Genomic DNA, 16,123 nt, shown 5'->3' on the forward strand with positions numbered 1-16,123 from the left:
TGGCCTCAGCTTGTCACCTCAAACAGGTACTCCCCAGTTGCTCCTCCCCATCTAAGATATGCATGCCCCCATTATTTTCTGCCATGATACTTAGTTCTGTTCCATCCTGCCATTTGACACTTTATAATTTGTCTACGTTTGTTCATCTCCCCCAGGACAGGACTAGGTTTTATGGAGCCATGAAACTTATAAGGTACAGGGGCGTGGCCCTTTGGGAAGAAGAAATACAGAATTACAAGTACAAGATTAGGGCCTTGGGCCGGGCGTGGTAGCTCACGCCTGTAATCCCAGCACTTTGGGAGGCCGAGGCGGGCGGATCATGAGGTCAGGAGATCGAGACCATCCTGGCTAACACAGTGAAACCCCGTCTCTACTAGAAATACAAAAAATTAGCCAGGCGTGGTGGCGGCGCCTGTAGTCCCAGCTACTCAGGAGGTTGAGGCAGAAGAATGGCGTGAACCCGGGAGGCGGACCTTGCAGTGAGCCAAGATCGTGCCACTGCACTCCAGCCTGGGTGACAAAGTGAGACTCTGTCTTTAAAAAAAAAAAAAAAAAAAAAAAAAAAGATTGGGCCTTAGAAGGGGCCTGTGTGACTGAGGGGCCCTGAGGCCTCAGGGTCATTTGCTTGGCTGGAAGTGAATCTTCTGTCCCGGACTGTCATCCCCCAGGTGGCCCTGGGGCCCACCATGGGATCTGGCACATAGCAGATGCTCAGTGGATATCTGAAGCAGGAAGGAAGGCATGAAGAGGCAGAGTGAGGGCAGAGGGGCTAGTTAGCTCGGGAGAGGACTGCCTCTTCCCAGGGCTGGCAGATAGATGGATAGACAGAGGCCTCAGGAGTCAGTGTTAGGCTTGCAGCTGTGAAAATGGGATGATGTGGGCTAGGCACCGTGGCTCATGCCTATAATCCCAGCACTTTGGAAGGCCAAGGTGGGTGGATCACAAGGTCAGGAAATTGAGACCATCCTGACCAACATGGTGAAACCCCGTCTCTACTAAAAATACAAAAATTAGTGGTATGGTGGCGCATGCCTGTAGTCCCAGTTATTGAGAGGCTGAGGCAGGAGAATGGCTTGAACCCAGGACGTGAAGGTTGCAGTGAGCCGAGATCATGCCACTGCACTCCAGTCTGGCGATACAGCGAGACTCTGTCAGAAAAGAAAGGAAGAAAGGAGGCCGGGTGCGGTGGCTCACGCCTGTAATTCCAGCACTTTGGGAGGCCGAGGCGGGTGGATCATGAGGTCAGGAGATCGAGACCATCCTGGCTAACACAGTGAAACCCCATCTCTACTAAAAATACAAAAAAGTAGCCGGGCACGGTGGTGGGCACCTGTAGTCCCAGCTACTCAGGAGGCTGAGGCAGGAGAATGGCATGAACCCAGGAGGCGGAGTTTGCAGTGAGCGGAGATCATGCCACTGCACTCTAGCCCGGGCGACAGAGCAAGACTCCGTCTCAAAAATAAAAAAAAAAAAAGGAAAGGACGAAGGAAAGGAAGAAGGAAAGAAGGAAAGAAGGAAAGAAGGAAAGAAAGAAAGAAAGAGAAAATGGGATGATGGCCCAAGCCCTTGCTGGCAACACTGGATAAGTCTGTTTTCCTCATCTGGAAACTGCACTTGGTCATTCTGCTGGCTCAGGATGGGAGACAGGTTTATAAGTGGGGCCATGGCCCATGTGTTCTGCATGCGGTTTGCTTTGTGGGCTCACTCGGCCTTCCTGAGATGGTGTATTGGGTGATTTTTCTCTGTGGCACTTGTCACCGTCTAGCATATTATACAATTTACTACAGGAATACCTTGCTTTACTGTGCCTCGCACGTATTGCATTTTTTACAAATTGAAGGTTTGTGGCAACCCTGTTTCAAACAAGTCTTTTGGCACCATTTTTCTGACAGCAGGAGCTCACTTTGTGTCTCTGTGTCACATTTTGGTAATTTTCACAGTGTTTCACACTTTTTCATTATTATTATATCTGTTATGATGATCTGTGATCAATGATCTCTGGTGTTACTATTGTAATTGGGGGCACCACCAACCATGTTCACGTAAGAGGGCGAACTTTACCGATTAATGTTGTGTGTGTTCTGACTGCTCCACTGACCAGCCATTTCCCCCATCTCTCTTCTCCTTGAGCCTCCATATTCCCTGAGACATACACTATTGAGGCCGGGTGTGGTGGCTCACGCCTGTAATCCCAGCACTTTGGGAGGCTAAGGCAGGTGGACCACTTGAGGTCAGGAGTTTGAGACCAGCCTGGCCAACATGGTGAAACCCCATCTCTACTAAAAATAAAAAAATTAGCCAGGTGTGGTGGTGTGTGCCTGTAATCCCAGCTACTCGGGAGGCTGTGGCAGGAGAATCCCTTGAACCTGGGAGGTGGAGGTTGTAGTGAGCCAAGATCACACCATTGTACTCCAGCCTGGGCAACAGAGCGAGACTCTGTCTCAAATAAATGAAATGAAATGAAAAATAAAATATAAAATAAAATAAAATAGAAATCTGGCCAATTAATAACCCTACAATGACCTCGAAGTGTTCAAGTGAAAGAAAAGTCTTGTGTCTGTCACTTTAAATCAAAAGCTAGAAGTGATTAAGCTTAGTAAGGAAGACATGTCCAATGCAGAAACAGGCTAAAAACTAGGCCTCTTCTGCCAGTTAGCCAAGTTGTGAATGCAAAGGAAAAATTCATGAAAGTAATTAAAAGTGCTACTCCAGTGAACACGTGAATGATAAGAAAGTGAACCAGCCTTGGCCAGGCGTGGTGGCTCACGCCTGTAATCCTAGCACTTTGGGAGGCCGAGGTGGGCGGATCACGAGGTCAGGAGATTGAGACCATTCTGGCTAACATGGTGAAACCCCGTCTCTACTAAGAATACAAAAAAATTAGCCAGGTGTGGTGGTGGGCACCTGTAGTCCCAGCTACTAGGGAGGCTGAGGCAGGAGAATGGCGTGAACCTGGGAGGCGGAGCTTGCAGTGAGCCGAGATCACGCCACTGCACTCCAGCCTGGGCGACAGAGTGAGACTCTGTCTAAAAAAAAAAAAAAAAAACCAAAAAAAAACAAAAAAAAAAAAACAAACCAGAAAGTGAACCAGCCTTATTGTGGATATGGAGAAAGTTTGAATGGTCTGGATAGAAGGTCAAACCAGCCACATTTCCTTAAGCCAAAGCCTAATCCCGAGTAAAGCCCTGTCCTTCTTCAATTCTATGAAGGGTGAGAGAGGTGAGGAAACTGCAGAAAAAAGGTTGGAAGCTAGCAGAGGTGGATTCATGAGGTTTAAGGAAAGAAGGCATCTCTGTAACATAAAAGCGCAGGGTGACAGCCGGGCACCGTGGCTCACGCCTGTAATCCCAGCACTTTGGGAGGCTGAGGCAGGCAGATCACCTGAGGTCAGGAGTTTGAGACCAGCCTGACCAACATGGAGAAACCCCGTGTCTACTTAAAATACAAAAAATTAGCTGGGCATGGTGGTGGTACATGCCTGTAATCCCAGCTACTTGGGAGGCTGAGGCAGGAGAATCACTTGAACCTGGGAGGCGGAGCTTGCAGTGAGCCAAGATGGTGCCACTGCACTCCAGCCTGAGCAACAAGAGAGAAACTTCATTTCAAAAAAAAAAAAAAAAATTGCAAGGTGATGTGGCAAGTGCTGCTGGAGGAGCTGCAGCAAGTTATCCAGAAGATCTAGCTAAGATCACTGATGAAGATGGCTGCCTTAAGCAACATATTTTCAGTGTAGATGAAACCACCACGTATTGGAAGAAGATGCCATCTAGGACTTTCATAGCTGGAGGGGAGGTCAGTGCCTGGCTCCAAAGCTTCAAGGCCAGGCTGACCCCCTTATTAGGGGCTAATGCAGCTGGTGACTCAGTTGAAGTCGGTGCTCATTTATCATTCCAGAAATCCTAGGGCCCTCAAGATTACGCCAAATGTACTCTGCCTGTGCTCTTAAATGGAACAAAGCCTAGATGACAGCATGTCTGTTTATAGCATGGTTTACTGAATATTTCAAGCCCACTGTTGAACAGACGGACTGCACAGAAAAAAACAAAATATTTCTCAATGACAATGCACGTGGTCACCAGAGAGCCCTGGTGGAGCCATACAAGTGGATTAATGTTGTTTTCCAGCCTGCTAACACATCATCTGTTCTGCAGCCCACCGGCCAAGGAATAATTTCAACTTTTAAGTCTTATTATGTTATTATTATTTTTTTAATTTTCAGTTTTAGAGATGGATTCCTGCTGTGTCGCCCGGGTTGGCGTGCAGTGGTGCGATCATAGCTCACTGCAGCCTTGAACTTCTGGGCTCAGGTGATCCTCCCACTGCAGCCTCCTGAGTAGCGGGGACTACAGATGGGCACCACCATGCCTGGTTAATTTTTTTTTTTTCAGGTTTTTAGAGACAGAGTCTTGCGACGTTGCCTAGGTAGCTGGTTTTGAACTCCAGGCCTCAAGAGATCCTCCTGCCTTGGGCTCTTGAGTAGCTGGGATTACAGGTGAGAGCCACTGCACCTGGCTAACTTTTTGTATTTTTTAAGAGATAGGGCTGTGTTGCCTAGGCTGGTCTTGAACATCAGACCTGAAGTGATCCTCCTGCCTCAGCCTCTTGAATAGCTGGGATTATAGGCATGTGCCACCATGCCTAGCTCTAAGTCTTATTAAATAATAAAAACTAGAAATACATTTTAAAATAGAAATACATTTTGTAGGCTGGGTGCGGTAGCTCATACTTGTACTTGCAGCACTTTGGGAGGCGAAGGCAGGAAGATAGCTTGAGACCAGTTTGAGATTAACCTGGGTAACATAGTGAGACCCTCCCCATCTACAAAAAAAAAAAAAAATTAAAAAAAGAAATACAGGCCGGGCGCGGTGGCTCAAGCCTGTAATCCCAGCACTTTGGGAGGCCGAGACGGGCGGATCACGAGGTCAGGAGATCGAGACCATCCTGTCTAACACAATGAAACCCCGTCTCTACTAAAAATACAAAAAAAAAATTAGCCGGGCGAGGTGGCGGGCGCCTGTAGTCCCAGCTACTAGGGAGGCTGAGGCAGGAGAATGGCGTAAACCCGGGAGGCGGAGCTTGCAGTGAGCCGAGATAGCGCCACTGCACTCCAGCCTGGGCGACAGAGCGAGACTCCGTCTCAAAAAAAAAAAAAAAAAAAAAAAAAAAAAAAAGAAATACATTTGATAGCCAGGAATAATGGCAACAAAGGATTTAGACTATGACATAGACTTGGTTGATAAAGCACCAGCAGGCTTTGACAGGACTGCCCCCGTTTTTTTTTTTTTTTTTTTTTTTTTTTTTTTTTGAGACAAGTTTCACTCTTGTTGCCCAGGCTGGGGTGCAATGGTGCGATCTTGGCTCACTGCAACCTCCGCCTTCCAGGTTCGAGTGATTCTCCTGCCTCAGCCTCCCAAGTATCTGGGACTACAGGCGCCTGCCACCATGCCCAGCTAATTTTAGAATTTTTAGTAGAGACGGGGTTTTACCATGTTGGCCAGGCTGGTCTCAAACTCCTGACCTTGGGTGATTTGCCCACCTCGGCCTCCCAAAGTGCTGGAATAATAGGCGTGAGCCACTGTGCCTGGCCTGACCCCAATTTTGAAAGTTCTACTGTGGCCAAAATGGTATCAAACAGCATCACATGCTACAGAGAACTGTTTTGTGAAAGAGTTAATTGAAGCAGAAAACTTCATTGTTACCTTATTTTAAGCAACTGCCACAGCCACTTTCCACAACCACCACCCTCGTGAGTCAGCAGCCACTACCACTGGGGCAAGACCCTCCACCAGCAAAAAGATGAGGATTTGCTGAAGGCTCAGATGATCATTAGCATAGTATGGGGCCAGCTGTGGTAGCTCATGCTTGTAATCCCGGCACTTTGGGAGGTCAAGGCAGGAGGCTCACTTGAGGCTAGGAGTTCAAGACCAGCCTGGGCAACATAGTGAGATTCCGTCTCTACAGAAAAAACAAACAAACAAACAAAATATGTACATGGTATTTTTAGACATATGTTATTGTACACTTAATAGAGTATAGGATAGTGTAAACATAACTTTTCTATGCACTGGGCAACCAACAAATTTGTGTGACTCGCTTTATCAAGTGGTCTGGAACCAAACCCCAAATATCTCTGAGACATGCCTGAATTTATATTGTTTGCTCTCTATCTCCCCCACTAGATTGTAAATTCCCTGAGGGCAGGGACTTTTGCCTGTTTTATTCAGCCCTTAGGCAGTGCCTGGTGCACTGCCATCCCTTGGTAAAGTGGTAGCATCCGTGCTGGTAGGGATCTTTTAAGGTAAGGAGTGGGGGCTGGGCGTGGTGGCTCATGCCTGTAATCCCAGCACTTTGGGAGGCCGAGGCGGGTGGATCACCTGAGGTCGGGAGTTCGAGACCAGCCTGGCCAACATGGAGAAACCCCGTCTCTACTAAAAATACAAAATTAGCCGGGTGTGGTGGCACATGCCTGTAGTCCTAGCTACTCGGGAGGCTGAGGCAGAAGAATTGCTTGAACCCGGGAGACGGAGGTTGCGGTGAGAAGAGATCGCACCATTGCACTCCAGCCTGAGCAACAAGAGTGAAACTCTGTCTCAAAAAAAAAAAAAAAAAAAAAAAAAGATAAAAAGATGAGGAGAGGTGACATTTCCGACAAAACAAGTGACTACACAAAGGAGTGGGGAAGGGGCTGGACCCAGGCACTAGGGACTCCAGAGCTCTGCCCTTTGTCCTGTTCCAGGCTGCTCCCTGAGGGCTGGGCTGGGTGGAGCTGGCAGGAAGGGATGTTGAGGCTGCCAGAACTCGCCAGGAATCCCTGGCAGAGGGCACTGGGGCAGGGGCAGGCCCACTGGGGCCGTGGGTGCAGACTAGGGCAGAGGTAGGGCAGAGGGGATTTGGCTTTGGGGGGTGTCCCACTTACTGGGCACTGGACCTTTCTTTGCCCTAAAGAGCTTCTGGACAGCTGAATCCGACTTCTGGGGACTAAGCAGGAATAAGGAGGGCGGTGGGGAAGGAAGTGGGGTGGGGGTGGATAGGGGATGGAGGAAGGGCCAGGTCTGGGGCCTGGGAGGAAGCAAAGGCTTCTGAAGTCGGGAAGCCTAGAATCAGATGCAGGCGGGGACAATGAGTGGCTGAATAAAAGAGCAAACATTGCACCAACAGTCTCTGTGTGCCTGGTGCCTGGTCTCTTTCTGTATGTGTGTGTGTGTGTGTGAATTTAGAAATACGGATCAAATCTAGCTATGTTGCCTAGACTGGTCTCGAACTCCTGCGCTCAAGCAATCCTCCTACCTCGGTCCCCCAAAGTGCTGGGATTTCTTTTCTTGTGGGTTTTTTTTTTTTTTTCATTCTCAAGGGAGGTGATGAGATTTCTTTATGTGTTGTATGCGAAGTGACTCATGTCACCTGCCCCACAACCCATGAGGGAGGGACCATTATCATCCCTTTTGGCAGATGACAAAATTGAGGTACAGAAAGGTGACGTGACCACCTGGGGTCACACGGCCAGCAGGGGGCAGCTCCAGGGCAGCGCTGCTGATCTCTGCTGTTTCTGTGTGCTGCTCCCTCTGTCTGTGCTTCAAAGTATATGCTTTCTGGTCAGGTGTGAGGGTGTCTGGGGTTCACGTGTACATATGCACCTCTGCAGGTATGTGTCATGGCTAGCGTGTCCTGGCCTGTGTCCGTCGGCACTGGTACGTTTGAAGGTATGAATGTTCGTATGCAAGTGTCATGGCCTATGTGTGTTTCTTAGCCTGTGAATGTATCTGTGTCTCTGTTTCTTTGGCCTGTGAGCTTGTGTGGGCGTATTTGTTTATGTATAAACGGATATACATGCTTGTGCATGTCTTGGTCTCTGCGTGTGTGTTGAGAACAACCCTCTCCTCATTTGCCTAAGCTGGAACCCAGGATGTCATCCTGGCCACCTCCCCGCACACCATCTCCCATGTAATCCATCCCCTAGTCCTGCCCACTCTGCCTACCAAAGGCCTCTGGAACCTGGCCCTTCTCCCCACCTCCACTGCCTCCTCCCTGGTGCAGGCTGTAGCATCATTATCTGGGTGACTGTGACAGCTCTTTATATATTTCTGATTTTGTTCTCTTTGTTGTCTGCATAGCAGCCACAGGATCCTTCTAAAACATAAATCTGTTCACATACTTCCAACCCTTCACCCTCTCCTTTGCTTTCAGGATAAAGCCCCCAATCCTGGACATGGCCTCCCAAGCCAGGTACCATCCTCCTCTCTCTCTCTCTTTTTTTTTTTTGAGATGGAGTCTTGCTTAGTCGCCTAGGCTGGAGTGCGGTGGCGCGATCTCGGCTCACTGCAAGCTCCGCCTCCTGGGTTCACGCCATTCTCCTGCCTCAGCCTCCCGAGTAGCTGGGACTACAGGTGCCCGCCACTGCGCCCGGCTAATTTTTTGTATTTTTAGTAGAGACGGAGTTTCACCATGTTAGCCAGGATGGTCTCGATCTCCTGACCTCGTGATCCGCCCGTCTCAGCCTCCCAAAGTGCTGGGATTACAGGCGTGAGCCACCGTGCCCGGCCTCTCTCTCTCTTTTTGAGACAAAGTCTCATTGTTGCCCAGGCTGGAGTACAGTGGTGCCATCACAGCTCACTGCAGCCTCAACCTCCTGGGCTCAACTGATCCTCCCACCTCAGCCTCCCAAGTAGCTGGGACTACAGGTACACCCGACAATGCCTGGCTAATGTTTGTATTTTTGCTAGAGATGGGGTCTTGCAGGCCGGGCATGGTGGCTCAAGCCTGTAATCCCAGCACTTTGGGAGGCCGAGACAGGTGGATCACGAGGTCATGAGATCAAGACCATCCTGGCTAACATGGTGAAACCCCTTCTCTACTAAAAAATACAAAAAACTAGCTGGGCGAGGTGGCGGGCGCCTGTAGTCCCAGCTACTTGGGAGGCTGAGGCAGGAGAATGGTGGGAACCCGGGAGGCGGAGCTTGCAGTGAGCCGAGATCGTGCCACTGCACTCCAGCCTGGGCGACAGAGCGAGACTCTGTCTCAAAAAAACAAAAAAAGAGGTGGGGTCTTGCTATGTTGCCCATGCTGGCCTCAAACTACTGGACTCAAGGGGTCCTCCCACCTTGGCCTCCCAAAGTGCCAGGATTACAGGTGTGAGCCACTGTACCCAGCTACCATCCTCCTCTCTTAACCTGCCTGAGCTGTTTCCTCTTCCTCTTCCTCCTGGCCCTGGCTGAGCTCCCTCTGTACTGTAACTCAATGCTTCCTCAAGCCTCAGGTCTTTCTCTATCCTGTCCACTCTGTTCCCCTGCCTGCCCCCTGCACACTTAACGCCTGTCCATCCTTGGGTCCAATATTGCCTCCTTGGGAAGCCTCCCAATTCTATCTTCCCAGGGTGTTTTTCTCTGTTGTATTTATGACAGTTTACAATCATAGTCTTATCTGAGTAACATCTGTGTCCCCAGCTCAACTGTGAAGCTGTTCTTCTTGCTACCGAGAGCCCAGGCCTAGCACAACTCAGTGTTCAATGAATGTCTGCTGAACGAATTTGTGTGACTGGAACCTCTTGGGCCCAGAATCAAATTTGGGCCCACAGCAGTTGTGGGCCCACAAACTCCCTGCCTGGAGGAGGCTGGGGCAGCCATCTCTTTGCCCTCACTGGCCAAGTAAGGAAGCCTAGGCGGCCTTGGTCCCTCAGAGCCCCAGTGTCATCATCTGGGAAATGGGGTGATCATAAGGACACTAGCCTCATCCAGTTACTGGCAAGATGAAACTGATGACGAGGATTGCTCCAGCCAGCCCAGATGCCCTTGAGGCAGGAGTGAGGTCTGATTAATTTATCTAAAGCCTGGCACGAGGGCGGGGCCTTAGGAAATAATGACAGGCAAATCTTAGAGTTTGCAGGAATGAGCCTTTGTGAATGGCTCATTTTGCAGGGAGCCCTGCCCAACTGGATTCTGACTCCTCATGACAACCCCAAGGGAAGCATGAGTATTATGATCTCTGTTACAGTTCACACATTCCTTCACTTATTAATCCAATAAATATTTGAGTGCCTATTTGCCTGGCATACCAAGCTCTGGAAGTACAGGGTAAACAAGGCAGATACAGTCCTGCTTTTAGGATGTTCACTGTCTAGTGAGGACTAACAGTAACAATAACCTTCAGTTCTCCTGAGGGTTTGCTGTGTGCCTGTGCCAAATGCTCTACACTCACTCTAACCTCACAAAAGGAGGTACTCCTATCATCATACCCATTTTAGAGCTCAGAAAGCTGAGGCAGGGAAAGAGGGAGTCTCCTGCCCAGCACATCACAGCTCCCAGCCTGAGGAACCAGATCTCCAACGCCCACGTTTCTTAACTACAGTCTGTACTGCCTCTGGGTATGCTATGCTGGTGTGAGGCTCAGTGTCTTGCTGTGACAGCGAGTGCCCTTGGGCTTCAGTCTGTCTGCCCTCTGAGCCTGTCTGAGCCTGCGTGTGTCTGGAGCCAACTCCAGGTCTATTCTGGGCTAATGATGTGTTCTATGGCAGGGGAAGCAATGAGTTTGGGGTCCCGGGGGCTGAGGGGTGGTGTTAGTTTCCTTCCTGCATGGGAACTTCCCACAGGTCCCCATGCTGATTGATAACTGCTTGTAACTGAGGACCTGCCCCTGCCTGAGGCTTGCAGCATTTCTGTTGGTCTGTCAGCCTTTGTTCTGCCTTTTGAGACCTGAAAATAATGTGACACCCTAGAGAAATCAGGCCTTCCCTTTTCCTGAGGCAGGTGTGCAGGTCTGCAAGTCTGAAGCCAAGCCAGGGCCATTTGTCCTGCAAAGGGTAGGGGCCAGGGGTAGGCCACAGTGGAGCTGGCTGAAGCAGGTGGGCTGACAATGAATGGATGGATGGATGGACTGACTTGCCGAGTGGGAGGCCGGGACTGCGATGAGCTTTACTGGCCTCGCTGCACTCTCCACTATGGGTACCCCTTCCTCCTACCTCTCCTTGACTCACCCCTAGACTTCCTCTTGGAGTAACACCTGCTAACTTCCTTCCCCCTTATCCTCTCAAGAGCGCTGGAGCCCTGAACATCGGCGCTTTTGAACCATTCCCCAGGTGGAAAAACACTGAGGGCAGCCGTTGCCCTTGGTCACACAGCGAATACGGAATCCGAGCGGGAACCTGGGTCCACGAGGCTCGCATTCCGGACTCTGCTCCCAAGCCGATCCGGGCGTCAGCTAGTCCCTGTGCCAGGGTGGGCCTCTCGGCTCTCACATCACCCCCTTCTCACAGTGGATCATCCCGTTTTCCCCGCAAGCGGCAATGGGCCAGTCCGTAGACCCCCCCCACTCCTCGTGGCAGTGGACCAGTCCACGCTGTCCCCACTCCCCCGCAGGATGTACGAGGTTCCTTCCGGGCTGCTCCAGGTCTCCGCGCGCTCACCTTTGGCCTTGCCTTTTCGCCACCGCCGGCGACCGCGGCTCCTCGAGACCTCTTTGGCATTCTTCGAGGCCGGGGCCATAGCGGCCTCGGCGGGTTCCATTCCCCCGGCCGACTCCATCAATTCCCCGCGGTCCTCGCGCGGGGGCCAATTCCAGCCGCGAGGCCCTGCCCAGGGGGCCAATCCTCGCTACACACTACCGTCGGGCCCCCCTATTACCCAATCCCGAGCTTGCTATTCTCTGGGTCCTGCTCCCTAGCCAATCCTGGTCTCCCTCCGCTGCCATGCTCCGCCCCCAACCGCCAGAATTTAAGATCTGGCTCCGCCCCCCTATCGCGCATTAAAGGGCTCGCGGCCAACAAAAAGGCAGCCCTGGGGGCGGCGAAAAGCGTCCTTCGGGCAGGACTAGTGCGGAGCCCCGCGGGGAGCACCCCAGCAGGGAAGTCCCAATCTTCCCACGTGCTGGGAAGCCTCCCATGTGCTGGCTCAGTCTCGCCATCCCACTCACCTTTCCAGGGAGGGATCCCCTAGAACGCGGCCCGGCCCGCCTTTTGAAGGGGTAAAAGTGGGGCGCCTCTGGGCCTCCGCCTGGGGTGGGGGCGGGCCAGGTCCTCTGCCAAGTCAAAGACGAGGCGGGGCGCCAGCGCTGGAGGCGTGGCTGTGCCTGAGAGCCGTTGGAGGAGGGAGCCCCGCCTTCCCTCTCCCGGCCCCTAGTTCTCCTATTGCGCTTTTCCTGGGGGATCTTTCTCCCTCTGTCTCAGCCCCCCAATCCCTGCTTCCGAGAATGGGGGTGGTGGGTGGTGGTGGCGAGGACGCTCGGCGCCTGCGCACTAGCTTCACGCCGCTGGCCGGCCCAAGAGCGGAGGTAGAGGGAACGACGCATGCCTGAGAAAAGGCGGGAAACATAGGAGGCTCGAGGCTTGCGCACACGCACACAGCTAACTGCTTCTGGACCGCCTGAGAGGCGGCCTCACCCGCCGTGGCGGTGTGGGGCGGGCATCCCTTGAGACTGTGTTCTGGATGCCTGGAGAAACAGCTTTCCATCCTCAGCACTGGGGAGAGCAGACCTCGATCCCTGTCTTTGCCTGCTGCCCCTCCTCCTTCCCTCTCAAAGCATACCCACCAGCCCCGGCTCTGAGAAACGCGTTACCCTCTTATCAGCTCTGGGAGAGACAGGACGGACTGGCTTCTGGGCGGTGGGGCCGCCATTGCCTGCCCTCTGGACCAGGGCCTCACAGATGCCCTCAACTTCAGGATTAGGGCTGCGTTGCTTTTTCCCCCCACGACAGGGGACTTCAACAAGTAACCTCCAGTTCCAGAGATAAAACTTGCATTCCTCCCTTCTCCATAGCAGGGGTTTTGAGCCTAGAGAAGGAAGATCCGAGCTTCCTGGGGCTCCTATGAAGCAGGCAGGGGGCAGCACTGGGCCCCGGGAAGAGGCAGAGAAGGCGAGAGAGCGCCTGCAGCGAGCCCAGAGCCTTGGGCCCGTTATCCTCTGATGCTGCTCCCCCAACTTTCCTGCCGTCAGCCCCTGACCTTGCCTGAGACCTTGGCGGCTCCCGCACCTCCTCCCAGCTCCTCCTTGCTGAGAACACAACCCGCAAGGCCATTCCGCCTGGCTGGACTGAGTCCCCTATGGGGGCAACCTGGCAGGAAGCAGGTGTCTTCCTGGCAGCAGAGGACAGACCTGGTAAACTGAGAGACTGTTGATGCCCCGATGTTCTGCCTAGCCTGCATGGAAACTCCAGAAGGGTAAGGTCCCATCCGGCATTGTATTGCTGGGACTTATGCCTGTGTCTGCCCCAGAGCTGGTGCTTGGTCAGTTTCTGTGGATGGATGAATGAATACTGGCAAGAGGGCCACTTTCCTCGTCTCCTGGTCCCTAGCCCAGAGTGCCTTCCCACTCTGGGATTTGATTTTCCCCAGATCCTCTGTAGGGAGGGAGCCTGGTCCAGGGGAGAAAGACCCCGGCTTCAAATACTGACTTTGCCACTTCCTAACTGCATGGCCCTGTGCAAGAACCCTTACTTCTTTATTTTTCTGCCTCAGTGTCCTCATTTATAAAATGAGGATGTTGGCCAGTTGCTCGGTGGCTCATGCCTGTAATCTCAGCACTTTGGGAGGCCGAGGTGGGAGGCTTGCTTGGGGCCAGGAGTTCGAGACCAGCCTGGGCAACATAGCGAGCCCACGTCTCTAGAAATGTAAAAATTAGCTGGGTATGGTGGTGCACCTGTAGTCCCAGCTACTCGGGAGGCTGAGGTAGGAGGATCGCTTGAGCCCAGGAGTTTGAGGCTGCAGTGAGCCGTGATCATGCCACTGCACTCCAGCCTGGGCGACAGAGTGAGACTTCGTTTTTTCTTTTTTTGAGATGGAGTCTTACTCTGTCGCCCAGACTGCAGTGCAGTGGCGCGATCTCAGCTCATTGCAACCTCCACCTCCCGGGTTCAAGCGATTCTCTGCCTCATCCTCCTGAGTAGCTGGGATTACAGGCACCCGCCACCATGCCTGGCTAATTTTTGTATTTTTAGTAGAGATGGTGTTTCACCATCTTGGCTAGAATGATCTTGAACTCTTGGCCTCAAGCAATCCACCTGCCTTGGCCTCCCAAAGTGCTGGGATTACAGGCGTGAGCCACTGTGCCCGGCTTTTTTTTGTTTGTTTAATAATGGGAATGTTGATCTTTATCTCAGGATTGTTGAAGGATAACCAGAGCTAACCTGATACACCATAAGTTTTTAGTATTTCTTAAGTAAATGAATGACTGTCCCTGAGAGGCTTCAATTCCTCCAGGTTCAAACTCACCTGTATCCTGGTAGTGTCTGTGATTCTGGGCACTGGTTTTCTTATGTGGCGACGTCCCACCATATCCTGACATCACTTTATAACCAGATTTTCTTTTGAAGGGTAGCTTCACTCCCTGGGCCACCATTCCACCCATCGTGGCTAGAGACTCTGTGTCTGAAGATGATCCCACCTCTGATTCTGACTCAGAATCTGTGACCCACTCAGAAAGTGCCTTCCACTCTAGGGCTGATCGCTGTATGGATAGTTCCTGCAGTTTTGTTAGAAATCCCAGCTCTATCAAAGATCCCTGCTTGGATTTGGCTCCCTGGACTGGAGTTGTTTGCTGGTCTGACTGTTCAGGTGTCTCTTGGGATGTAGATTCAGTCGGGTCTGATGGCTCCCTTTTGGCTCCAGGTTTAGCCTGGGCCTCAGGTGTTGATTCCGCTTCTTGTTGAACTGGAGGTGGCTCTCCTGGCCCAGACCCTGGCTGGGCTACATGTCTTTCTCTCAATGCTGGCTCCTGTTGAGTTGTAGATTCTTTTCCTAGTCCAGGTCCCTGCTGGGAGGCAGGTTCCTGTTGAGTGAGGGGCACCCTTTTGATGTGAGGTGATTGCTGTGGTGCAGGCTTCTGTGGGGCAAGAAATTCCTCTTGTGAAGCAGATTTTTGTTGGGCTCTAGGATCCTTCTGGGATTCAGCATCATGTTGTGCAGGGGTCTCCTGCTGGGTGAGGGGTCTTTGCCTTGAATCAGGCTCCTGTTGGGTCTTCGATTCTGGCTGGGCTATGGGTGTCTTTTCTGGCTCTGGCGTGGTTATAGGCCTCTGGTGTGGCTCAGGTTGCCAGTCTGGCCTAGATGCTGACTTAGAACCTGGCTCCATTGTTACTTCCCTCACGGGAGATATTGATCTTCCAGGTTTCATCCTTCTGGGCTCCCACCCAGCCTTCTCTCTTCACAGATATCTCATTGATTCCTCATGATGGCACGTTCCCTTGGGTTTCACTCCATCCTGGCATCATTGGTCTTCCTTTTTAAGGCAGCTGGCAGTGGGCCGATCACAGCTGGCCCCCACTAAGTAGTGAACTCTGTGCCTCTTTCTTTGGTGGGAGGATTAGGAATAGGAGGAGGCTATGTGCCCAGCACTCTCTTACAAGAAGGGAGGGGCTTGCTCTCTTGTGTCATAAATAGGGCCCCAGGGCCCCACCCCACCCACCACTCAGTTAAAATGTTTCTTCTCATAAGGCAAGCATCCCAGTTTAGGCTTCTGTGTCATCTGGGATGATAGAAGCCAGATGCTGGATAAGTGTTCCTATTTCCTCTCTCATTCTGATGTTTGAGGAAAGCGTCATTCAGGGGGCAGTCTCTGTAGTTGTTGTAATAATTATTTCCTTCTTTGTTCCTTCCTACAAATGGTTGCCAGATTATTTATTTATTTATTTATTTATTTATTTATTTATTTATTGAGACAGAGTCTTGCTCTGTTCCCCAGGCTGGAGTGCAGTTGTGCTATTTTGGCTCACTGAAACCTCCACCTCCTGGGCTCAAGTGACTCTCCTGCCTCAGCCTCCCAAGTAGCTGGGACTACAGGCACGCACCGCCACGCCTGGCTAATTTTTGTATTTTTAGTAGAGATGGGGTTTTGCCATGTTGGCCAGGCTGGTCTTGAACTCCTGACCTTAAGTGATCTGCCTGCCACCCTCCCGCCCCAGGCCTCCCAAAGTACTAGGATTACAGGTGTGAACCATCACGCCCAGCCAGGTTGGCAGTTTAATTTCCTTATATTGTCACTCTGATCATTTAACTCCCATGCTAAAAACTAATGTCATGCCCTCCCATCTTTATAGCTTGAGGCCCTTCTGAATGACATTTGAGATACTCCATGCCATCTCTCTAGCACTGAACTATGATCCTGTACTAGATTGGAAACTCAAAGACAGTGACCACTGATG

The 16,123-nt window shown here is 51.6% G+C and overlaps 1 protein-coding gene and 1 long non-coding RNA gene across 2 annotated transcripts in view; one reads left to right on the top strand and one right to left on the bottom strand.

Moving 5' to 3' along the window:
• The window catches only part of LIPE (lipase E, hormone sensitive type), a 27,604-nt gene extending 12,278 nt beyond the window's left edge, over positions 1 to 15,326 (bottom strand). The window contains exon 1 of the mRNA XM_050768404.1: positions 14,196 to 15,326. Coding sequence (XP_050624361.1) covers positions 14,196 to 15,096 — 901 coding nt within the window. The 5' untranslated portion in view covers positions 15,097 to 15,326. The remainder of the gene's footprint in view (positions 1 to 14,195) is intronic.
• LOC126941812 (uncharacterized) overlaps positions 10,424 to 16,123 on the top strand; it is a 215,212-nt gene continuing 209,512 nt past the window's right edge. The window contains exon 1 of the long non-coding RNA XR_007721433.1: positions 10,424 to 13,145. This is a non-coding gene — a long non-coding RNA (uncharacterized LOC126941812). The remainder of the gene's footprint in view (positions 13,146 to 16,123) is intronic.

The sequence above is a fragment of the Macaca thibetana genome, chromosome 19, assembly GCF_024542745.1.
Source record: "Macaca thibetana thibetana isolate TM-01 chromosome 19, ASM2454274v1, whole genome shotgun sequence".
Classification (NCBI taxonomy): Eukaryota; Metazoa; Chordata; class Mammalia; order Primates; family Cercopithecidae; genus Macaca; species Macaca thibetana.